This window comes from Chiloscyllium punctatum, chromosome 32 (genome assembly GCF_047496795.1).
Source record: "Chiloscyllium punctatum isolate Juve2018m chromosome 32, sChiPun1.3, whole genome shotgun sequence".
NCBI lineage: Eukaryota > Metazoa > Chordata > Chondrichthyes > Orectolobiformes > Hemiscylliidae > Chiloscyllium > Chiloscyllium punctatum.
In genome coordinates, this window is record NC_092770.1 from 9,557,228 (window position 1) to 9,576,263 (window position 19,036).

Genomic DNA, 19,036 nt, shown 5'->3' on the forward strand with positions numbered 1-19,036 from the left:
TTAAGGGGTGGTAGGTATAGGACAGATGTTAGGGGTAGATTCTTTACTCAGCGAGTCGTGAGTTCATGGAATGCCCTGCCAGTAGCAGTGGTGGACTCTCCCTCTTTATGGGCATTTAAACGGGCATTGGATAGGCATGTGGAGGATAGTGGGCTAGTGTAGGTTAGGTGGGCTTGGATTGGCACAACATCGAGGGCCAAAGGGCCTGTACTGCGCTGTATTTTTTCTATGTTTCTATTATTTTTATATGGGGGAGAGGTCAGAAGCATTTGTGTGACTTCATTAAAAGATAACATACAATTTGACAGAACAAAAAAAAGTTGATCATTATACATTAATCATTGTATTTCTGATTGTGTATCTCTGAATGATGTCTTAGGAGAGAGTTCATTTGACATCTGGCCATGAATTAGATTGGGACGAAGAGCTTTCTGCTGCTCAACCTCATGACTGTGTCCCGGTATCTTCTGACCATCCTTTGTATATTCTCTATACATCAGGGACAACAGGGTTACCAAAGGTAAGAAACTGCACACTCCTAACTTGATTTGGACCGTGAACGTTTGAACAAAATGGGCTTGTAGTTACAGTGGCCAGAATTTAATGTGGGTCCTGTCCTGGAGAGAACTACACATCGCTGCTTCTGCTGCCCATTTCCCCACTGGCACCACCTCTTATCCACTGTTCACCCCTAAACTCGCTGACCTACATTGGCAACTGGTTGCGTAATGCCTAGATTTTAAAACTACTTAATGATTTTCAAGCCTCCTTCAGCCTTGCAACCCTTGGGTATTTATGCTGTCTTTATACTGACCATCATTGGCTGTATCTTCTGCAGTTTTGGGCCTAAACTCTCAAATTCCTTACTTTAAATGATTCTATCTAACTAGTTAAAAATCGCACAACACCAGGTTGTAGTCCAACTGGTTTGTTTGGAAGCACTCGCTTTCTGAGCACCGCTCCTTCATCAGGTGCTCTGAAAACTAGTGCTTCCAGATAAACCTGTTGGACTATAACCTGGTGTTGTGTGATTTTTAACTTTGTCCACCCCAGTCCAACACCAGCGTCTTCAAATCATGTCAATCTAGCTACCTTTCTTTCTTCAAGAATCACCTTAAATCCTATAGCTTTGACTAAGCCACTGGCCATCTACCGTAATATCTCCCAGTATGTGCCAGGCGGCCAATGTCACATGTTATTTGGTAATGTTCCTTGAGAACAAGACAAGCATTAGCAGGTTGTTCAACACTGTCCAAAATCCCTACATAGTAACAAGCTTGGTATGTGTATAGGCACACTATTCCACCAGGAATAATTTGTTGATGAGCAAAAACCTTTTTTTTTTGTATTCTTTTGTCAAATCATTTGTAAGATACTGGCACCATCCCAAGTTGGATCAAATGAAGTTGATTGTTATAATTTATTTTAGGGAGTCGTGCGTACTTCTGGTGGCTATGCAGTCATGCTAAATTGGACTATGTCAAAAGTATATGGTCTCAAGCCTGGTGAGGTAAAGCTTATTATTTGTGTCAGATTTTCATGAAAACTTCTTTTTGTAGTGTTTTTGTATCAATAATCTTTTGTTTTGCATCTTCCAGGTCTGGTGGGCAGCTTCTGATCTAGGCTGGGTAGTGGGCCATTCGTATATTTGCTATGGACCACTCCTTCATGGCAATACAACTGTTTTGTATGAGGTAGGTGAAAGATTATTGAGTACTTTTCCACAGAACAGTTTGCAGGTGTAAGCAAATTAAGCAAGTCAATGACAAAAGTCCCATTTGAGGTCTGGAATAATGAACATATAAGACTTGGTTTTGTGGTAGGCTAACCTGCCTTAGTTACTATCATGAGGAGATCACCTCTGTCTGAGTGCTGAAATTTAGAGAAGTAGATGATTAGTCAAGGTTTCCACTTCTGATAGCTGGCTAGAGAATCTAATTGATATTAGATGAACACAGGATCAGATTGGGGCCCCTCTTTGGTTCAGTGGTAGTGTCCATACCCTGGACTGGGAAGCCCAGGTTCAAATCCTACCTGCTGCAGAGGTGTGCATAACAACTCTGAACTGCTTGATTTGAAAAATAGGTACAGGGTCAGGTTTGAGCTCTTATGGTACAACAGTACTATCTCTACCACTGAGCCAGGAGACCTGAGTTCGAATTTCCTGTTCCAGAGGTGTATAATAAGACATCTGAACAGGTTGATTACTAATGTCTACAAGGTGTGGTATTGCTTTGATGCATCAATAGTTGACAGGTCTGCTGATGGCCAATGTCTAGAATCTCATGTGATAGATAGCTAATTGCACGAGGTATTAGAAAGCATCCAGAGCATTTGAAGCCATACTCAACTTTTCAGAGATGAGAGAATTTGACAAAAATGAAAGGTAAGAAGATGCCTTAACACCTCGAATTCAGTGTTGGCAGCAGAGAGTTTATAAACAAACTAAACGCTTTAGTAGCTCCCAGTGCTTGTACCTTAATGGTAACGAGGGAATATGTAGGGTATACAGTTCCTCTGTAGAATGATAAAAATAGAAAATATTGTAAGTTGTCTGATGAAAGAAACAGAGTTAATGCTTCAGGTTGTGACATTTTATCAGAACATTGTCCCTTTAATTCTCTATCTACTCCTACCCTGTCTGTCTTTGTCTCCGACACTCCTAATGAAGCTCATTGGAAGCCCAAGGAGCAGCCCCTGAACCTCCACTAAGGCATTTTTACAGGATTCCAGACTCCACACTGAATTCAACAATTTTACATCATAAACAATCATAAACACTAAAAAAATAATGATTCTACTGTTGTATTTTAAACACCCTTTCGATCTTTTTCTGTATTGTTCCAGTTCAATTTTCATTTACGTTGTGTCAAAACCCAGCTCCGAAGTTTGGAGGCAGTAGGGTCCTGAGCAAATGGTTCCCCATCTAAGGTTGGGAGTAAGGTATAATTCCTGAGACAATTGTGTTAAGATAAGAGAGAAGAAATCCTAAGGCAGGGTAGATGCCCTGAAGTGGCAAGAGAGTGATGAAGCCTTGACGCACTTGAAACTCAGCAATTAAAACAAGTCAGCGATGCTAGGATTGCCGTAGTGAACACTGTACTATTGCTGTAATTGAGTGTGCCCATTGGTAGTGCAGGATTTAAATCAGCTTTTGAAGTATAATAAATTGAAAATGTATCCAAAGGTGATACTGGCTTGTGAGTAAATATTTTCATATAATAAAAATACAAGATACTGGAATTGTTAAGTAGGTCACATTGTGGAGAAAGAGTAGATTGATTTTTCAGTTTACTGATTTTTCTTATCAGAAACAAGAGATGTTACAGATGAATAACTAGAAGTAGGAACAGAGCCAAGGTGAAGGGAAAAGTAGAAAACAAAATGACCTCTGGTCATGTGGATGTTAGAAAATGATTAAAGAATTGACAAGGTTGTTATGGAACTCAGGGGTGAAATTATTTGAGAGATTAGAGAAATAAAAAATGTACCTGAGTCCAGATTCACACAGCTGGATGGAAGAAAAACTGGCGAAAGAAGCATGGTTTCTGTTTGGAAGTAAAAGGCAGTTGGTATCAGGGTTGAAGAACAACCTACTGATTGGAGATCCCCGATAAGAGATACAGTAAACTTACCTCATATTGGTTGTACCAGCAATCCAGAAAAAAAACAGCTGTAATTAAGATGTAAACTTGATCAATTTGATGTTTGCTTCAGATTCCTACTGAAAATAAGTTAAGAGCAAGCTAGTCTTAAAGTTTCCAAAATTTTAAATAAAACATGGTGTTTACCAAGTAAACAGCGTTGTAAATTCTGATTCTGAGATTCCTGATGACCTAGCTCCCATTTCCAAAGGTTCAGATACGACCCTTCCCCAGATCTTCATCCTCTCTGACTATCAATCCACATCTTGTTTCTGATTGTGATTCGACTCTCCCCCTGCCCTGTATATACCCACATGTGCGCGCAACCACATATTTACACATATCTGAAAACGTGATTCAAATTCAGGTCAACTGTTCACTTATTTTTGACAGTTGCAGTGACTCATGCTTCTGTGAGCTGAACCTCGCACTCCCAATATCTGAGGCTGTCTATGGGTGTGATTAGGAGTGTTGAAGAGTGACAATACCAATTCCAAACTTGTAGCACCCTATCTACTAAAATTGAAATTTTGATTATTGCTAAACTTTTTGATCTGTTATTTCCTATGGGAAATATTAATGGCCTAATTTGAAACTCCAGTGTAACGTAATCGACTTACCTGATGAAGTTTAGATTTTGCCTGAGTAAATAATGATTACGAAGTTGTCAGTTGCACCAGATAAAGGGAATTATTTATTATCCAGATCTGTTGCAATCTATTTTCCTGGAGTATGTCTTCTACGATGATTGATTCTCAGTTAATAAATTGCTGTAACAAAAGTCAAGTTACTCCTGTGGAACAGGACCTAATAAATATTTAAAAATTCCCTACATTATGCCCTTTATTTACATTGCAATGGAATGATAACATATTGAGCACATCAGTATTCAAGTAATATCCATTTCAACATTTTACAGCAAGTTCCAAGGTACTGCTGTATCTTTAGAATGTTGATTATTCAATGCCTTTCTATGGTAATTATTGAGTGATTATATAAAATAGAGGAAAGTTTTAAATCAACAAATTTGCTACAAGATTCAGTAATTTGTTGTTTTATCAGTAAATTAGTTAGAACAATTTGGAATTTCCAGACAATTGCTACATTTAATGACGTGTTGTTAACTTGATAGATTATATAAAAGGTGGAAGCATTTAATTGTTCAGTTCACAATCTGTGTCTTTCAAGCCATTATGGAATAATATTTCAATATCTCAATTGTGCAAGAAGGTAATAATACTATAACATATGCAAGATATTCAGTTATGTTTTTTAATAGGGACAAACGAGACTACTTGTAAAACTTTGACCTTGCTGGAACAACAAGAACACAGCATAAAATTGAGAATTGTAACAGCTTGTGACATTTAAAACTTAATTGTGCCATAAAACGCACCTCAAAATGGATGAGTAATACATCTCTGTCGGCACGCTACCTGGATTTAGGGATTTAAATATTCTTATTCTAGGAAATGTAAAAATGGGAAATGTTCAAAATTCATACTCAGCAATATTACAAATTATTTGTTGAGACAAGTTAGTGATTTTATGTACTCAGTAGATTGCATCCACATGAATTTTTGGCTTCCTAATGAGACAGCTTATTATGCATTATTCAAAAGAAAATAAGAGTTTTAATTATTCCCTGGAGTAGATATTTTTTCTCAGTCCAACTGTATAATTTCAATTATCCATTCCTCTTTACAGGGGAAACCTGTTGGGACCCCAAATGCTGGAGCATACTTTCGCTTATTAGCAGAACATGGAGTAGTATCTATGTTTACAGCACCAACTGCACTGAGAGCTATTCGTCAGCAAGATTTTGAAACTAAACATGGAAGATCATACCAGTTTCCAAGGTGACATTTTACAGAAATTATATGTTTTAACCCACTTTAATTCCCCTTAGAATTTACCTAATGCAGGGGTACTGGAGTTGAAATAATTCCACAAAGGCCAGTATCCCGTCACCGAGTTAACCTTTATTTACACGTGCATTGTACATGATCCCGATCCATCTAGCTCAGAGCTGGCTCTTAGAGTGTCCAGAACCCCGACACTTCTGGGTTTTCTTTCCTTCTTAACAGAATCTCTGACATTCCTGTTGTTTCTTTTATTACCCCACACTACCACCCAACAGCAGTAGTGCTTATATTTTCCCCAGCAGATACTTTTGTTTATTTTTTTTTCCCCAGCACTCATGTAATGTGTGTGCAAGTATGACACTCCTTTTTTTTTCTTTTTTTTCCACACTACCGCCGAACTGCAGTAGTGCTTATTTTTTCTCCAGCACCCATGTTGTGTGTGTGCAGGTGTGAGACACAGTGAAAGACACAGGGTGCACAAATCTTTATTCAAATTTCCACCACCAGGAAGAAAGGAAACACCCGAGTGGCCAGTGACAAGCAGTGCCCTTCACATCAAAGGGCAAATGCTGTGTGATCAAACAGTGAAGGGGAGGGCAGGGATTAAATCAAAATAGAGTTGAAGGGGGAAATAATACACCCCACTCCCTGCAGCGACACTTCTGTTTATATTTTTTTTAAGGATTGTGATCAATTTGGCAAGTGGTCTGGGGAGTGGGAGATGGTGAAATAACTCCACAGGGGCCAGTATCCCATTACCAAATTACCCATTATTTACATGTAGAAAGCCCTTGACACTGATCCAGCTCCCTCAAAGCCAGCTCTCAGAGTGAACAGAACCTCAGATACTCCTGTTTATTTTTTGGGTTTTTTTTGTTTTTTTTAACTCCTGTTTATATATTTTTTTCTTTAAATGGTGTGTGTGTGTGCAGGCGTGAGACACAGTGAGAGACACAAAGTGCACGAATCTTTATTCAATTTCCACCACCAGGACGATAGGAAAACACCCGAGTGGCCAGTGACAAGCACTGCCCTGCTCATCAAAGGGCAATGCTGTGTGATCAAACATTGAAGGGGAGGGCAGGGACTAAATCAAAATAGAGTTGGAGGGGGAAATAATACACTCCACTCCCTGCAGCGACACTTCTGTTTATATCTGTCAGTCAGGATTCCCTGACTGGACCAGGCTAACAGCTCCAATCAGGAACCTCATATTCTATGAGGTCCACCTGGCTGACCTCGTCTTGGGACGAAGGCCCATTCTTTATCCTGTAGCTTTTCCTGTGCATTTCTGCACGAGGTCCAGTTCCTCAGATCCTGGCGGCGTTTATTGGACAGTATCCTGATTCTTGGGCCAGGAGCATCTTACAATAAATTCATCTTCAGGCAGTAACAGTTTTTGCAATATCTGTTGTGTCATCTTGTCCTCGGATGTTTCTTTGATGGTAGGCAGAATTGCTGGCTGGTTCTGGCAGGTTCTGGCAGAATTGCTGGCTGTTCTGAGGGGAAATGCTTGTGAAAAGTGTGGCACTGAAAAAGCACAGCAGGTCAGGCAGCATCCGAGGAGCAGGAGAGTCGACGCTTCAGGCATAAGCCCTTCATCAGGAATTCGGCTGGGGGTTTGGGGGATGGACAAATAGGAGCTGAGAGATAAATAGGAGGGTGGCGTGAGATAGCTGGGAAGGCGATAGGTAGATGCAGGTGGGGGCTGATTGCAGGGGAGGGTGGAGCAGACAGTGGAAAGAAGATGGACAGGTAGGATAATTCAAGAGGGTGGTTCCGAGTTGGAGGGTTGAATCGGGGATGAGGTGGGGGGTGGTGGATGAGGAAACTAATGACCTTGGCCATGCCATGTAGTTAGAAGGTCCCAAGGTAGAAGATGAGGCGTTCTTCGTCCAGGTGATGGATGGCTTGGATTTGGTGTTGGAGGCGGCCCAGGGCTTGTATGTCCTTGGCGGAGTGGGAGTATTCCAGAGATATTCCCTGAAATGTTCCACCAGTCGATGTCTTGTCTGCCCAAAGTAGAAGAGACAACATCAAGAGCAACAGACAGAGTCAATGAAGTGTTTGAATGTGCAGGAAAATCTCTGCTGAATGTGGAAGAATCCTTTGGATGAAGGTGAGGGGGGAGGTATGGGTGCAGGTTTTACACCTCTTGCAACGGCAGAGGAAGGTGCCAGGAGTGGAGGGTAGATTGGTGGAGGACGTGGCTCTAACGAGTGAGTCGCGGAGGGATGGTCTCTGTGGAATGCAGATGGGGTGGGGAGAGAAATGTGGTGGAGTCTGATTGTAGGGAGGGGAAATGGTGGATGGTTTAACGGCGGAGGTGTGGGGAAGTGGAGGAGATGTGTTGGAGGGCACTGTTGATCACGGGAGGGGAAACTGCGGTCTTTTAAATAGGAGGCCATGTGGAATGGCCTGTAGTGGAATTGGTGCTCCTGGGAGCAGATATTGTGGAGGCGAGGAATTGGGAGTAAGGGATAGCATTTTTACAGGAGGAACACTCCCACTCCGCCAAGGACATAAAAGTCCTGGGCCGCCTCCACCATCAAATCTAAGCCCTCCGTCACCTGGACGAAGAATGCCTCATCTTCCACCTTGGGACCCTCGAACTACATGGCATGGCCAAGGTCATCAGTCCAGCTTTCTGAATATATTTCGTTCCTATCCCATGTGCGGGTTAGCAACTTTCAGGTGGTCCTTGTGCTTGTTCAAAACAGCCTTGTACCTGAACTTTGTACGTCAGGGGACCTGACCTCGCGTTGACCTTACCACTTACTCATGGAGAGCCATTTCCATGGTTTTGGCACCAAGCACTCCCATGAAATAAATTGCCTCTCTCGCTTAGCGGAGTCTTGTGTCTGGCATTGACTGCCAAACCTTTCTTTTCTGTCTGGGCATATTTTCGTTTGGCTTCAGCCAATCCAGAGGCATACACTTTGGGATGTTCCTCTCCACTGGGCCACCGGAGAGTCAATACTACTCCTATACCATACAGAGAGACATCGCATATCAGCTCCAGATCTCGCTTCGGATCATTGTGTTCAACACCTGCGATAGCTGCTGCTTCACTTCCCTTAAGGCTACTTTTTGGCTGTGAAACCATTCCAAAGTCTGACCCCTTTTGAATAGCAGATGTAAGGATGACAGGATGGAGGCCAGGTTATGTAACAATTGTGCTGAAAATGTGTTGCTGGAAAAGTGCAGCAGGTCAGGCAGCATCCAAGGAGCAGGAGAATCGATGTTTTGGGCATGAGCCCTTCTTCATAGAGCCCTATGCAACAATTGTCCCTAATAATTCACCATCTCAAGGAAAGACCGAAGCTTTGGTACAGACGTGGGAGCTGGGGAGCCTTTGATCATCCTCACTTTGTTTTCCAGTAGGAATCTGGTCTAATAGATTCTGTAACCCAAGCAGATCTCTCAACATACCTAGACGACACATCTTTACCTCCCAAGGCATATGCCTGCCTTGGAGTAACGTTTTCAGCAATATATCCAAGTTATCTAAATGCTCCCTATTGGTCTTCCCAGTTATTAGCGCGTCATCCAGGTAAATGGCGACCTGACATAGACCATGTAAAATGTTCTTCAATGTCAGCTAGAAAATGGCACAGGATGATGATACCCCAAACAGCAGTTTTGTACATTGGGACAAACCCTTATGGGTATTAGTTGGAGAATACATCTAGGAATCCTTATCTAACTGTGATTGCAGTATGCATGGCACATATCCAGCATCGTCAAAGCCAGCCATTCCCCCACAGCAGACTGCACCCCCCCCCCCCCCCGCCCCACCACCACCGCCCCCGCTTCCAGTTATGTGTATAAATCCTCTATGCGAGGGATTGGGAATTTATCCAGCTGTGAAAAGTGGCTTATTGTTCATTTGAAATCCCCACAAAGGTGAACTGACTTGTCAGGCTTCACCATCGGTATGACCGGTGCTGCCTATTGTACTGGTTTGATGATTCCTTCACTTTCCACCCTCCTGATTTCTGTGTAAGACAAATGGCACTAGGTGGGCCTTGCAGAACTATAGAGTCACTTCCTGGTCAACGTGCAGGATGGTTTTGACTCAGCAAGTTTTGAGAAGATTTGTAGCTCAGGTTGACGTTCTGGATGTAGATTTGTTAGCTGAGCTGGAAGGTTCATTTCCAGACGTTTCGTCACCCTACTAGGTAACATCTTCAGTGGGCCTCAGGTGATGCACTGCTGGTAATTCCTGCTTTTTATTTATATGTTTGGATTTCTTTGGGTTGGTGATGTCATTTCCTGTGGTGAAGTCACTTCCTGTTCTTTTTCTCAGGGGGTTGTCGATGGGGTCTAACTCGATCTGTTCATTCTCCTGGATACAGGTTTATGAGTTTTCTTACTCAAGTCAGGCCGAGTGCAATACTTTAGCTGTCTCAAGTCGACATTCTAACAGCAACTACAGTGACCTGCCAACTAGCATCCATGAGAAAATTTTAACCATCTGGCCAATGCTTGGCTTTGTTTTTTGGGTTTTGCTGTGGTCTGACCTAGAGACCCCTGTTCAGGATATAGCCTGAGTGAGGCTAAGCAATTGCTTTCACTCAAGTAGTGTTCACAAAGCTCAGTTGGACTGGCGAGGGTGACCAATTCATAGGTGCTTTTGCATGGTCACATCATAAATGCCACATACCAAATGGTCTCTCAGCATGTCACTTCGAAAATCACATGCTTCTGCCAGTCATCTTAATCTCATTAAAATCCTGATACGGATTCTACTGGTTCTCAAACTGCCGAGCAAAACCAACAGCATCTCAGAATTAGAGGAAGCTTTGGGTCATCACATTCTTCAGCTAAATCTGTCAACTCTTGAAAGGTTTTAGTGTTGGGTACCTCACGGAAAGTAAGGCTCCTGGTGACTGAAAAAGCTGAGGGTCCACCAGCTCTCCAGAGAGTTACTCATTCCTTTCATGTTCTGCAATGTCATTTGCCTAGAGAAAGAAACACATTTTTTCACATACTGGGCCCAGTCTTCAACAGCAGTATTGTACAGGTCACACTTTCCAAATAGTGACATGATGCCAGAAATGCTTATCCCAACTCAAGGATGACTGTTGTGAGCAAATCTCTTCAGGGGTGTGTTTTTCTTGCATTGCTACTAGAATAAATAGGCGAGGGCCAGTATCCCATGACCAAGTCACCATCTATTTGCACCATCTATCTATTAGTACATGACACTGACCCAGCTAGCACAGAGCCAGCTCCTAGATTGACCAGACCCCTAAAACTCCTGTTTCTTTTTTTTTCATTCACAGTGAAAGACACAAGGTGCATGAATCTTTATTCAGTTTCCACCACCAGGAAGGAAACACCCAACAACGCCTGTTTATTTTTTTTTTCAGCAATTACAATGCTGTGCTGGCCCAGATCCTGAAGAAAGTTTTCACTATTTGGTTGAAGCTTGGCTTTGTTTTGGGGTTTTGCTGTGGGCTAACCTGGAGTCCCTCTGTTCAGGATATGTCCTGAGTGAGGCTGTGCAATTGCCTTCACTCAGGTGGTGATTCCCTCAGCTCAGTTGGGCTGGTGCGGGTGCCCACTTCCAGCGGAATACCCTACTACTCATACGCTCCACTTGCTGCATTTTCCAATGGTAAATCCAGTTGTACTGCTTGTTTGAAGCTAGTCAGCACTTTTGCATGGTTACATTATTAATCCCACCCCGTTACCATTGAAATAACTCCAAAAAGGTTTGTATCTCATCACCAAGTTAACCCTTATTTACATGTGGAGAGTCCTTGGCATTGATCCAGCTCCCTCAGAGTGAACAGGATATCTAACACGCCTGTTCTTTATTTTTTTTTCTTTTTGTTTAAACCCCCACACTACTGCCTAACTGCGATAGTGCTTATTTCCCCTAGCACCCATGTTATGAGTGCAGGTGTGAGACACAGTGAAAGACACAAGGTGATAACTCCTGTTTATATCTGTCAGCCAGGGCTCTCTGATTAAACCAGGTTAATGGTTCCAATCAGGGAACTCGTATTCTATGAGGACCACCTCGCTGACCTTGTTACACTTAACTGTAGTTGTCACTTTATATGTGTGAGGATGATCTGATCTTTTCACACTAGGTCTGGGTCATGTTAAGCAAACATTATTTGGATAGAACTGTGGAAGAAATTGATATGTAATGGCTCATTTTTTAGGAGTGAAGCAATCACAACATATATCAACTTCTGTGTATGAGATCCTACATCTCATCTGCATCAGATAAAGGCTATGACTATTTTGGTTCTGTTTTTAGGCATCCCATTAACCACCCAAAACCACTGATGGACTAATTAGAATCTTTTCACGTTATGCATATTAAAAATTAAGTGGCTCATGCCATGCATGCTCTTACAGGTTTTCCATTTGTACAGCTGCTTAAATGATGGCTACAGCTATTCTGTTGAGTCACAGCAGCCCTTAAAAATCACTTCTGATGTAAGCAAGATTTTCTTTGTTACAGAAACACTGAATTAGGTAGTATGTGCATTTCTCAAGGAAAGGAGTGAATGAGGAATGACTTAATTTTTAAAAAATGATTAATTTATCATTGTACTGTTTGAATTAATTGTGGAAATAAAAGCTTCTTACAGAAAATAAAGTGGTTGATCATTTTGAGACCTGTTGCACAATGGGTGTTGCATGGTTTGAAGGACTGGTTGACTTTGGACTTAAGTTTGCCCAACGTCCACCTCTAGGATTTGATTCATTGCTTGGTTACTAAAGACTGAGAGATAATAACCAAGTGTTAAGATTAGCCATTGTTCTATTATCTTTTTACGTTACAAAGATCCAGATGATAGAAGGTGAACTTCATGGACCTTGATGTGGAGGAGCTGATGTTGGACTGGGGTGGACAAAGTTAAAAATCACACAATACTAGGTTATAGTCCAACAAGTTTATTTGTAAACACTAACTTTCAGGACCTGCTCCTTCATCAGGTGGTTGAGCAGTGCTCCAAAAAGCTTGTACTTCCAATTAAACCTGTTGGACTAAAGCCTGGTGTTGTGTGATTTTTAACTTCATGAAGCTTATCATTTGTTGTTCGTGTGGAGGTATTCATGTGTTATCAGGAGGTGGAGAAGTTGATGTTTCAGGTGTAATCCTTCTTCCGGACTGGAGAAGGGTTACACCTGAAATATTGACTTCTCACAGCTGCCTGGCTTGCTGTGTTCTTCCAGCATCCTACTTGTCTATTCTTTCAGACTCAGGCAACATTGGTTACCCAGAGAGCAGTTCTTGAATATCAGAAAGTCTAAATACAAAAAGACAGCATTGGGGGTGATCATTTACAGCTTGTAAAACAGAGAAGATTTTGGGAAGAGGTCAAGGTGGGATGTGAGAACGTGGGTTAGGGAGGAAGACTCCAACATCTTTTGATTGTTCACCACCTCCGTCACTGGCCAGTGCCTCAGTCACAACCAATCCAGTTATTTCAGCACTATTTTTATTTTGGAAAGTGAATTCATGCCCTATGCTGGTTAGCTGCATATTGTGGCCACTTTGTTTTAGATTAGATTAGATTAGATTCCCTACAGTGTGGAAAAGGCCCTTCAGCCCAACAAGTCCACACTGACCCTCCGAAGAGTAACCCACCCAGACCCATTTCCCTCTGACTAAAGCACCTAACACTATGGGCAATTTAGCATGGCCAATTCACCTGACCTGCACATCTTTAGACTGCGGGAGGGAACTGGAGCACCTGGAGGAAACCCACATTCGTAAAAGAGAAGTAAGTTTATCAGTGAGAGTGTTGTAATATTTTTCGCTGATGTGTCTGCCATGATGAAATAGCAAACAATATGTGTAAAATGTGAATTTACACCTGAAAACAATGCTGGGGCTGTGATCTCTATCACCTAGAGGATAAGGACAGCATATACATGGGAATCCCATCACCCACATGTTCCTCTTTCAGCCACACTCTGCCTTGACTTGGAACTACATCCCCATTCCTTCATAGCCACTGGGTCAAATTTCTGAAACTCCCTCTTTAACAGCAATTTGGATTACCTACACCACATGGACTGCAGCAGTTCAACAAAGTGGCTCAGTACCACTTTATGAAGAGCAATTAGAGTTGGGTAATAAATTCAGGCATACCCAGCGATGCCCACACCGGTGAATGACTTTTTGTTTAACAAAGCTGAGTCTGTGAAGATGATGTGTTTGATAAAGATCCTTGATAGATGAGTGAAGAATTAGTGGTGAGTGGAGCAATACATTTTAAGGCTATGGCTTTTGAAGATCTATTTGCATGTATGGTCACTAGACTTCTTTATGCATTGTTCCCAGGTCCTGAGGGCTAAGGTGTTGGTAGTGCAATGTCCCCTACCCCAGACCAAAATGCACACCAGTCATTGTTTCTCCTGCAGCAAATGTGACAAACTGGGAAATTTCCCTCCTCTCCTTTACCCACATTTGGAATGAAAATCAGGGCTATTTCTTTACCTCTTTTGGTGGAGTGGTAATTAAACCAGTAAATGTCTAAGACGCTCAGTGGACAGGCAACTTTTTTAGAGGGAACAAACATGCGATGTTGCAGATTGACATCTTTTCATTCAGACTGAATGAAGTTAGAGATTCATCAGTTCAACAACAATGAAAGATCCAGGGAAATGAAAGGGACTGGGATTATAGGGTCAGGAAAGAACAGGAGAATGCACCAATAAATGTGAGGGCAAGAGTGATTAAATGATAAAAGGGATTATTAGGTATGGCAAAAATTGGATGTTACTTAGACTGTAAAGGAACAAAATATAGATACAGAGGTGCAAATGGTAATGGCAGAATCATAATTGATATCTACGGTCCAAGAAAATGGGTGTGATGGTTACAATCTAAAGTTGTTGAACTTCATATTGAAACTAGAAAGTTGTAAAGTGCCTAGTGAAAAGAATTGTTGATCCTGAACTTTATGGGATATGTTTTTTGAGAGTCTGGAAATAGAGAGGCAGATGTAGACCAGGATGAAGCTTATAAAAATAGTCAATGGCTCTGCCCCATACTATTAACACTGTTCTGCTCCAGGTTCAGGACTTTGTTTGTTGCTGGGGAGCATTGTGATGCAAGCACTTTAGAATGGGCCAAACAAGTTTTCAGAGTTCCTGTTCTAGACCACTGGTGGCAAACAGGTAAGAATGGTAGATACCAATAGTCAGTGTTAACTTTAGGGTGCAGAGTGAATTGTTTAATGCCAAAAGCATCTGAACATATGAACACACAAAGTCAGAGCAGAAGTAGACCATTTAGACAAACTTAGTCTGCCATTCAGTAAGATCATGGCCGATCTATTTGGTTTTGACTTCTACATCTACCCATGCTAACCTTGTTTGGGAAAGGAATCAATCCACCTCTATTTTAGAAATATTCAGTGAGACTGCTTCCACTGGGGTTCCAAAGATACACAGTCCCCTAATTTTATAACTGCTTTCCCCACCTCTGACCTCATTCAAAAGAGGAACATTTTGTGCCATGTCCAAGATTTGAGGTCACCCAAAGCTCTGTTGCGTATTTTAACGCACCACAAGATCTGTTCACCTACCATCTATATATTCATTGACCTACATGGACACAGAGTTAACAAAGCCTTAGTTTAAAAATTCTCATTCTTATTTCCAAACCTCTCCCTGCCTTACCTCACTCTATCTCAGTAGTCTGCACGAGATACACAAACCAAAGTGGAGTCCATTATTGAAAAGTTGGTGTAGCAGAAATGTGCTTGATGAACCTTAATCCTTACCTATCATGCTAGCTCTGTATTAGCCTTACAACTATGTCAGGATATATAGTGCCTTTATCATAATTAAATGCCTTAAGGTGTTCCATCAAAGAATTATCAAACAAATACTTTCTTTTGTGGCTCAGCATCAAATTTCACCACTGATGACTGAAAGCATGGTAAAAAAGACAAGTTTTTTGAAGATTTTTTAAAATATGCAAAGCCAGATAGAGAAACTTAGAAAGTTTAAGGCTGAAATTCCAGAGCTTGAGTCTTGCTGAAGCTACAGCTGCAAGTGTTGGAGTGACTAAACTTGGAGATGCATAAGAATTGTAGGAGCACAAATATTTTGAGAATCTTCACCATACCTTCACCAATTTAATGAATCCTATCTCTTTACATGATACCAGGTCGAGGACAGCCTGCTCTCTGGTCGGCTTCAAAATATACTGTTCTTAAAAAAAAATACTATCCCAAACACATTTAAGACAGCTAACTTAAAATCTTGTGAATTAAAACCGTTGTCTTAATTATATAATTGTGAAGTTTTTTTTATGTTTTAATAGAAACAGGATCTCCTATAAGTGCATCATGTGTGGGACTGGGAAACAGTCTAAATCCCCCAGTAGGACAAGCTGGAAAACCTGTGCCTGGATATAATGGTGGAGTAATTGATATCTAGTCTTCTTTCTACTTATTTCTTAAATGATTGAGTTATATAGATTTTTACACATACTCAATTGTTTAATTTTGAAAATTGTTGACAGTGGATATAAAACTAGCTTTCAAAAGGTTATTATATTCAAATATCACAGCAATCTTGCAAGCAATTTGCTTTCCTTCAAAACGCAGGTAAGATTCATTTACTAACTACCTTGTATTAAATGCATAAAGGACATGATAGTTGTGTGTTATATATTCATAGATGAAACTCATGTAAATAATTTGATTGAAAAGTTATTTATGGTCTGAATCTCAACACCCTGGAATCTGACAAAATCTAAAAAAATAGAAGTGGAATATATTGCAGAAGTGCTTGAAGCCCTTGCACATTGTCGTACACACAGACAATCACCATGTACTGTCATGTGAACTGGCTTCTCACATGAACTCATGCATAACTGAATTCTCACTCTCACAGTCAAGCGCGCACTCACTTATGAGCACACACATGCACATGCTGTCGTCACTCACAAACACTCATTATAACGTGCATTTTTATGTCCAATAAATGTGCAAATAGTCGACATTCTTATGAGTGTATGTGCTATCTCAAATATGCATGCACACAGGTTTATACATCCTCTCATGTACACAATGGTGTGCAAGCATTCTCTTATGCCTTTCCATTCATGTTTGTGTGCATACTCATGTACGCGTGCATACAAACTTGCATGTGCGCAATCTCAATGCATGTGCAAATGTAAGCTCATGCTCGTATACAGGCCATGCACAGCACAGACACTTCCGCACCCAAATGCACTCTCTCACATGCATTCTCACACTTGCACATAAGATGGGGTGCACAAGTGTATGCAGTCATGTATGCACTTATGCACGTGTACAGAAGAACTCATGCACACGTGCTGTTTCGCACTCTGTCCCTCAAACTCACAGTGCCCAATTGTGCGGCCCAGTTATGGCAATAAGGAGGGGGCTGGCTTTGTGGGATAATTTCTGCTCCTGTAGCCTTTGGGCAAATCTGAGAAAGCAGCACACTACAAGGTACACGTTCTGCAGCGGACATGTCTGATTCCAAAATGTGATTTAACTTTAATCGTTAAGACACTGCGTTAATTAGGCATGAATGCATGCTTAAAAGTATGTTTTGGGACAAGATTGATCAATTTATTAAGTTATCAATACAAGTAAGATGTTTCCAAGAAAGTTCTTCGGGGCAAAGGGATCAAACTGGGAACAGGATAGATACTGATTTGAATGATCAGCCATGATCATATTGAATGGCAGGGAAGGCTCAAGAAGTGGAATGGCCTACTCCTGATTTTGTTGTCAATATTAGCATCAACTACGTTCTGTGGCAGAGAATTCCATTGGCCTTTCACTTCTGGGTGAAGACATTTCTCCTCAGCTGAATCCTAAATCGCCTACCCCATATCCTTAAACTGTGACCCCCTAGTCCTCGAATCCTGAGTCATTGGGAACATTCTCCTGTGTTTACCTGTCTAGTTCTGTTAGGATGTTGTAGGTTTCTTTGAGATCCCTCTTGTTCCTCTAAACTCTGGGTGGCTTGGTGGCTCAGTGGTTAGCACTTTTGCCTCACAGCACCAGGGATCTGCATTTGATTCCAGCCTTGGGTTACTGTCAAGATGAGATTTACTCATCCTCCCAACGTGGGTTTCCTGCAGGTGCTCTGGATTCCTCCCACAGCCCAAGATGTACAGCCCTGTAGTGTCCAAGGTTATGCAAGCTACATGGGTTAGCTATAGAAAATGAAGGGTTCCAAGGTAAGGGTGAGATGCTCTTTGGAAAGTTGGTGCAAACACAATGGGCTGAAAAGTCTCAAGCTGCACTGTAGGGATTCTATGATTCCAGTAAATATAGACCTAATCAACCCAGTCTTTCTTCATATGTCAGTTCTGCCATGCCAGGAATCATTTGTAGCACTCCCTCCGTGGTCAGAACATTCTCAGATAAAGAGTCCAAACTGCACACAATACTCCATATCTGGTCACTAAGGCCCTGTCCAATTACAGCAAGACATCACTATTTCTGTACTCAAATTCTTTCACTATGAAGACCAATATGCTATTTGTCTCTACCTGCTGCACCTGTATGCTAACTTTTAGCAATTGGTATACAGGGACTCCCAGGTCTCATTGTACCTCCCACTTTCCGAATTAGTCGCCATTCAGATAATAACCTGCCTTCCCATTCTTGTTATCAAATGAATGGACTAAAACAGAAATTCTGGAAAAGCTGTGCAGGTCTGGCAGCATTTGTGGAGAGAAAGCAGAATTAATGTTTCGGGTCCAGTGACCATCTTCGGAATCAAAGGGAGAGGGTCATGTGACCTGTCCTGAAGTCTGCGTGGCAAGCCTGGCTGGATTAATTGTCCAAAATTAGAGAAGGCCCAGATCATTTTACTGGGTAGAAGGTACAAAGTTTCTATACTTGGAGTCAATGACAGCAACATATGTGGAAATAATAAACTGAATCTCCAGAGTTCTAGAAATATGTTGATTGTAAACAGCTATGCTGTATACTGTTCATTCACGTCCAAGATAGTTGGCTCACAAAGGTAGCTAATACACACCTCTACCTGGATTCAAGACCCATGTGATACACATGCTAAAGTTGAAGTTGGGAAATTAGCCTCTTTTGCATGGATTTTTTTTTGTTTTGCTACATTATTTAATAATATCAGTCATCTATACTTCATTGCCCTGAATTAGTCAGCAATTTATATATTTAGCTGTATTTAGATGAATAGAGCCCTATAACAATTCATTGTCTCTTTTCATAATATAAAAAGTCGAGAGTTAAACATCATGCCTTGCGATTCAGTTACTTCTGAGAGGCAGAATGATATGCACCGATTCTTAAAATTAAAATATTTGATATTGCTTAAGTGTTCAGTACACTAGAATGCGTGTGCTTAAGCTATTTGATGGCGAATTTCAAGCAATTTAACATTTCTAATAGGTCATTTACATGATTAAAAACAAATATTGAGGATTAACTACAGCTGAAATTGTATCATTCCTTTGGTTACAAAAATCATGTAATATATTTTGCAGATTGTTGTTTCACTTTCAAAGAGCAC

General features: G+C 41.2%; 1 protein-coding gene across 1 annotated transcript in view; it reads left to right on the forward strand.

Moving 5' to 3' along the window:
- Nucleotides 1–19,036, forward strand: part of acss3 (acyl-CoA synthetase short chain family member 3) — a 67,289-nt gene that overhangs the window by 23,286 nt on the left and 24,967 nt on the right. The window contains exons 5-10 of the mRNA XM_072551625.1: nucleotides 380–520; nucleotides 1,430–1,510; nucleotides 1,599–1,694; nucleotides 5,352–5,503; nucleotides 14,562–14,665; nucleotides 15,819–15,914. Of these exons, the coding sequence (XP_072407726.1) occupies nucleotides 380–520; nucleotides 1,430–1,510; nucleotides 1,599–1,694; nucleotides 5,352–5,503; nucleotides 14,562–14,665; nucleotides 15,819–15,914 (670 nt within the window). The remainder of the gene's footprint in view (nucleotides 1–379; nucleotides 521–1,429; nucleotides 1,511–1,598; nucleotides 1,695–5,351; nucleotides 5,504–14,561; nucleotides 14,666–15,818; nucleotides 15,915–19,036) is intronic.